The sequence below is a fragment of the Microchirus variegatus genome (genome assembly GCF_963457635.1).
Source record: "Microchirus variegatus genome assembly, chromosome: 15".
Classification (NCBI taxonomy): Eukaryota; Metazoa; Chordata; class Actinopteri; order Pleuronectiformes; family Soleidae; genus Microchirus; species Microchirus variegatus.
Genome location: NC_139816.1, coordinates 19432604 through 19437802, shown reverse-complemented (window position 1 = coordinate 19437802; position 5199 = coordinate 19432604). Strand labels below are relative to the sequence as shown.

Sequence of the window (5199 nt, the reverse complement as noted above, 5' to 3'; positions counted from 1 at the left end):
TCTATGACTGTCAGGCCTTGTCCTTTAAGCACAGTCAAACTATAACACATGGTTCCGGCCAATATCACAATGCAGACTGCTTTTGTTTTTTTAATTAGTGTAAGTTAGTTAGTAATTAGTGTAACACACAAACTGACAATTACAATCAGAGCAGATGTGTCTTCTCTATTGTTTCTATTGTCTATTGTCAAGACTCGCCTCAGAGGAGGAGAGCATCTCCCATCTCAAACCCTTAAATAACATTTTCTCATTTATCTATTCTTCTGCAATTTGTCTTATAGATTTAACTCTCCATCATCATTTATATCAGTGGTGTAGTCTATGTGATAAGCTGGTATACGGTGTATACCCAATACAAAAGGGGCATGATTTCCATAATGGGCATTGAAACTTATCAACTCCGTTTTTGACAGAAACTTCACTCATGTGGTTGTTTTAATTAAAAACACTAATTAAATATGATATACTTGGGGGGGACTAATACATCATAGTTATAAACACAGAAGCAATTGGACTTTTATAGTGTGTTCATAACATCCTCTTCCAGAATCCACAGATATTTTAGAGCAGGGGTCTCAAACTCAAATGACCTGGGGGCCAATGCGCATCTATTCTGATCAAGAGGGGGCCGGCCTAGAGAGCAAAAAGAGAGAAACATTTTTTTTTCACAATATTGCATCATGATATGGCATCTACTTAATAATACTATTTATGATGCAAAATGTATGTATTAATATAAAAAAATAGACATTTATTTTAAATTGCATCAAAATAATAGTGTGGACAACTGTAATTAAAATTCGTACCAGGAGCCGTTTTGGCCACTGCCATGTGTGGCTCGGGCCCAAACAAGTGTATTTATATATTTTATTGAATGTTGTATGTGATACATTTAATAATGGGATAATTATGACCAAATATCTTATTATTACTGTTATAAAAAAATATTGCTAGCAAGCATATATTATATTCTATCACCTCACTGGGAGCTGTGCCTCAGCAACACACTGTGTTTAAAAGACGGTGAGGTTGTGGGCCATGTTTTCTCAAAACAAAGTCAGTTAACATGGTAAACTTACAGTAAACAAACACACAAACAAAAAAGCATTAAATAAAAACGATCCTGTTGTACTGAAGCTTTATTTCGTCTGTAGCTTTGAATAAAAGTGTGATGAATAAAAGTGTAATGCATTGTACTAGTCGAACCTCATAGTTACTACATTTTTCTTGACATTGAACGCAGCAACCGTACAGTGCTGTGGGAATTGTAGTCTTTCCGAGTATGTCTCTCGTGCACTGTTCGCCGTGAAAAACTACATGTCCCAGAGTTGGGAGTGCGGAAGTGGCGCGACTGAACCAAACAGAGAGCACGGTTAACGGATCAGCAGTGAAGATGTCTCACAGTGTGAAGAAGAGAAAATTAGATAAAAACCGTCAGGATACGCTTTATTTTGACAGCTACTCCGATGTGACGATACACGAGGAGATGATCGCCGACTACGTCCGCACCAACACTTACCGGACGGCGATTGAACGGAACAGTGAGCTGATTCGTGGCAAAGTGGTCCTGGACGTGGGTGCAGGAACCGGCGTTTTAAGCGTGTTCTGTGCACAGGCCGGAGCCAAGAAGGTGTTCGCTGTGGAGGCCTGCTCCATCGCTGAGCAGGCGGTCAAGATAGTCCGGCAGAATAACCTACAGGACCGCATCGAGGTGATCCGGGGCACGGTGGAGACCGTGGATCTGCCCGAGCCAGTGGACGTGATCGTGAGTGAGTGGATGGGGTACGCGCTGCTGCACGAGTCCATGCTCAACTCGGTGCTGTACGCGCGCGACAAGTGGCTGAAGCCTGGCGGCCTCATCCTGCCCAGCAAAGCCGAGCTCTACATCGCACCGGTCTGCGACCCGGTGGTGGAGGACCGGCTCCACTTCTGGTACACCGTCAAAGACCAGTACGGCGTGGACATGTCCTGCATGTCCGACTTCGCCCGCAAGTGCATCATGAACTCCGACATCACGATGAACTTCGTGTCCATCGAGGACGTCCTGTCGCACCCGGCCCGCTTCGCCGAGCTCGACCTGTACTCGGTGACCGCGGAGGAGCTGCGGTCAGTGAAGGGCCACTTCAGGTGCGAGTCGTTCGGTTGCTCGGCGGTGAGCGGGTTTTGTGTTTACTTCACTGTGACGTTCACGTGCCCAGACAAGCCGCAGGGGCTCCTGCTGTCCACGTCCCCGTTCAAACCGGACACGCACTGGAAGCAGGCGGTGCTCTACCTGGACGCGCCGGTCAGCGTGGAGCAGGACACGTTGGTCAGCGGTGAGGTCAGCATGTTTCCCTCGGAGGACAGTGCCAGACACATATGTATCAGTGTGGACTTCACCATAGGAGAGCAGAAAAGACAAACCAAGATCTTTTCCATCCCTGACTGGAGCAGCGAGGCTCAGCCATGACACACACAGAGCCGGGGCACCAACGAATAACCAGTTATTGAATTACTATTTTGATAATCAGTTAATCCGTTTGTCTTTTATTTTTAATACAAAGAAGTGCTCTCGCCTCTTAAATGTCATCATTCACTTGCCACTTTATTAGGTACACATGACAACAAATACTACTTCTAATGAAAATAATAAAAGCAAGTACAAGTAACACGAGTCTACATGTATCACTTTTCAAGCCGTCTTTGCAATGTCCATATTGTTAATGTTGATATTTTACAATATATTGTGCAGCGTCTGGTCTTCTGAGGTTTGACAAATCCCAGAAAATGAGTTTCACTTAGTTATAATTGATGTTTGGTCGTCTCGATCATGTCTACTTTCCAAAAAATCCGTTGACTTGCTGCCATGTGCTTGGCCGATTTTTGAAATATGCATTGACGAGCAGTTGAACAGATGTACCTCATAAAGTGGCCGGTAAGTGTACAAACCAAAGCGATGTAGTTTTTGTTTTAAAGGAGCGACGATGACACCAGAAAATAATCTTACCTCTTTGATTTGTGCACAGGTTTTCCTGACATTTAGTGGAACATGCAACAATAAATGTATTACTTGGGGGGGGGGGGGAAGTAAAAATGAATAGATCCATCGAGATTGGTTGATAATGAAAATACTTGTTACTTGCAGCCCTATACCCAGTATTTCTAAAACTGTGTTTACAAAAGAAGTTAATTGAGATCGGTCTGATGATCGCAAATATTCGTCATATGACTGATTCTGCATCAGCTGCCACAAAAACCTGCTGCAGCTATTTTGATCTGACGTGTGAGTTTCGGCATATGCTTCTAGATCACAGTTTTAAAGTTGTCTGATACATAATTTGACAAATATATGGGTATAATCCAAACACCTCTCTGCATTTGTTTTAATTAACCTCATCCCAAACATAGGACGGTTTTCATAGCCATACAATGCAACTGTTTCAGCGCTGAATGATTGTATAATATGGTTACTGTGGATATGGTATTTAAAACCATATATCAGTCGAAACTAAAACCTCTCGAACAGGAACGAGACAGGCATTTTTGTCTTTCTAACAAAAGCCAGTGCCAAGCTGCAAACATCTGACATTCTAATGTCAAAATGTCACAATGAGATGAGAATGAGATGAAAATATTGACTCGGCCCAGCTGTGGTCAGGCATCAGGCTGTGCTGTACATGACTTTGGCTCCTGCTCATTTTTTTATTTTATTTTTTTAAATTGAGAGCCAATTTGGATCATTGTCTGGGTTTTCGAAAGAGTACACACTCATGTTGGCTCGGATTAAAACCTATAGTTCCTCTGCAGTGTTGATCTGCTGTGCAACAACAGTCTTTCATTTCCAGCTGCAGTCTTTCTTTTCATCAGTACGTTACTGTATCCCTCTTTAAAGGGCAGCAACAAACGGCCAGTATTATTTTTGAAATAAAAGTTCTCAGACTGATTCCCACTCTTTCTAATCAAAAAGTGTGTTTTCGGCTTTTCTGTTGCAGTTTGTGTTTTTTTTTTATGACTGAACAAATGTGAACTAGAAAAATAAATTGTTGGCATAGTTTCATCTGGGAAAACTTAGGTCTCTCTTTGTCCTTTTTGTAATTCACATCTAAGTCAGACTGAAGGATGAGTCCTAAAATGTCAGAGAAAGATCGTTTCGTATGACTGTGCATTTTAAAAGCATGTAAATACTTGTTTATCTCAAATACGATGGGTCACCTTATAGCGACTTCATCGCAAACAAATCCCATGAATAGAGATTAGATGAACTGAAATCATTTCTTAATGTGACTTTAATTACTTTTCATGACCCGATCTCTAACGTTGGGAAATGGTCAGACATTAAATTAAAACAAAACAATGACTTTGCGAATACAAATCTTTTTTTGTGGGATTAATATTTTGCTGCTTGTGCTGAAAATGCCTGTACTGCTGTGTTGTTTGTTTTTAGCCGCACGTTTGACACTTATATTTAATGGCGCTAATTAATACGCTGCTAACAGTTTCTGTAGATACACCAAATATACTGTACATGTTTAGGTGCCGAGTTGTTTATTTGAGATATGAGGTTATTCCAGGATCAAACCAAGGACAATGTGTTTGTTAAAAAAAACATTGTGTAATGTAAGCAGACACTGGAAACTGTGCTGATTGGTGCACTGACCTCAAGCCGTAAGCGGTCGTTCAGTGTTAACACATAAAGCACCTTTTTTTTGCAGTGTAATTACATTGCAGTTGTTTTTTTTATTATGAGCTGAATGGCAAATCACTGGAAACACGGCTTTATTTTTACAGTGTGACCAGTACAAATGTGAGTCCAGTAGTGAATTTAATCACAAGCTACAGTACAATGTTCATCCAATCGTCAGTCAGATCTTTAACCCTTAGAACACAGAGCATTTTGGCTGCTTTTTTCCATTACTATGGTACAGTATATACAGTCTTTTAGAATGAGTGTCTCTTTTATCTTTTTTTTCAGCACAATTTATTCAATCTGATGAAAAAGAAAGTTATTAATTTTCACCGATTCTGTAAAGACGCCTGAGCAAAAAGTACTCAAAATGTTTAAAATCGGATTGAATTCATGAACTTTGGAAATATGTCACAGTTCAAAAGTTCACTCAGTTCGTTTTTATTAACAAAAAGAAAAGAAAAACAGTCTATTTTGTGACATCTGCAGAATTATTGCTACTTTATATCAGTACTGAAAATGCGATATAAAATGAA

The 5199-nt window shown here is 40.6% G+C and overlaps 1 protein-coding gene across 1 annotated transcript; it reads left to right on the top strand.

The window, feature by feature from the left end:
- Positions 1-1393: 1393 nt before the first annotated feature.
- On the top strand, positions 1394-2568 carry prmt6 (protein arginine methyltransferase 6; the record flags this gene model as incomplete). The annotated part of the gene is made up of 1 exon (XM_083901863.1): positions 1394-2568. One exon carries the CDS (start codon positions 1394-1396, stop codon positions 2447-2449), a length of 1056 nt encoding a protein of 351 aa, XP_083757989.1. The 3' UTR covers positions 2450-2568.
- Between the last annotated feature and the right edge of the window lie 2631 nt (positions 2569-5199).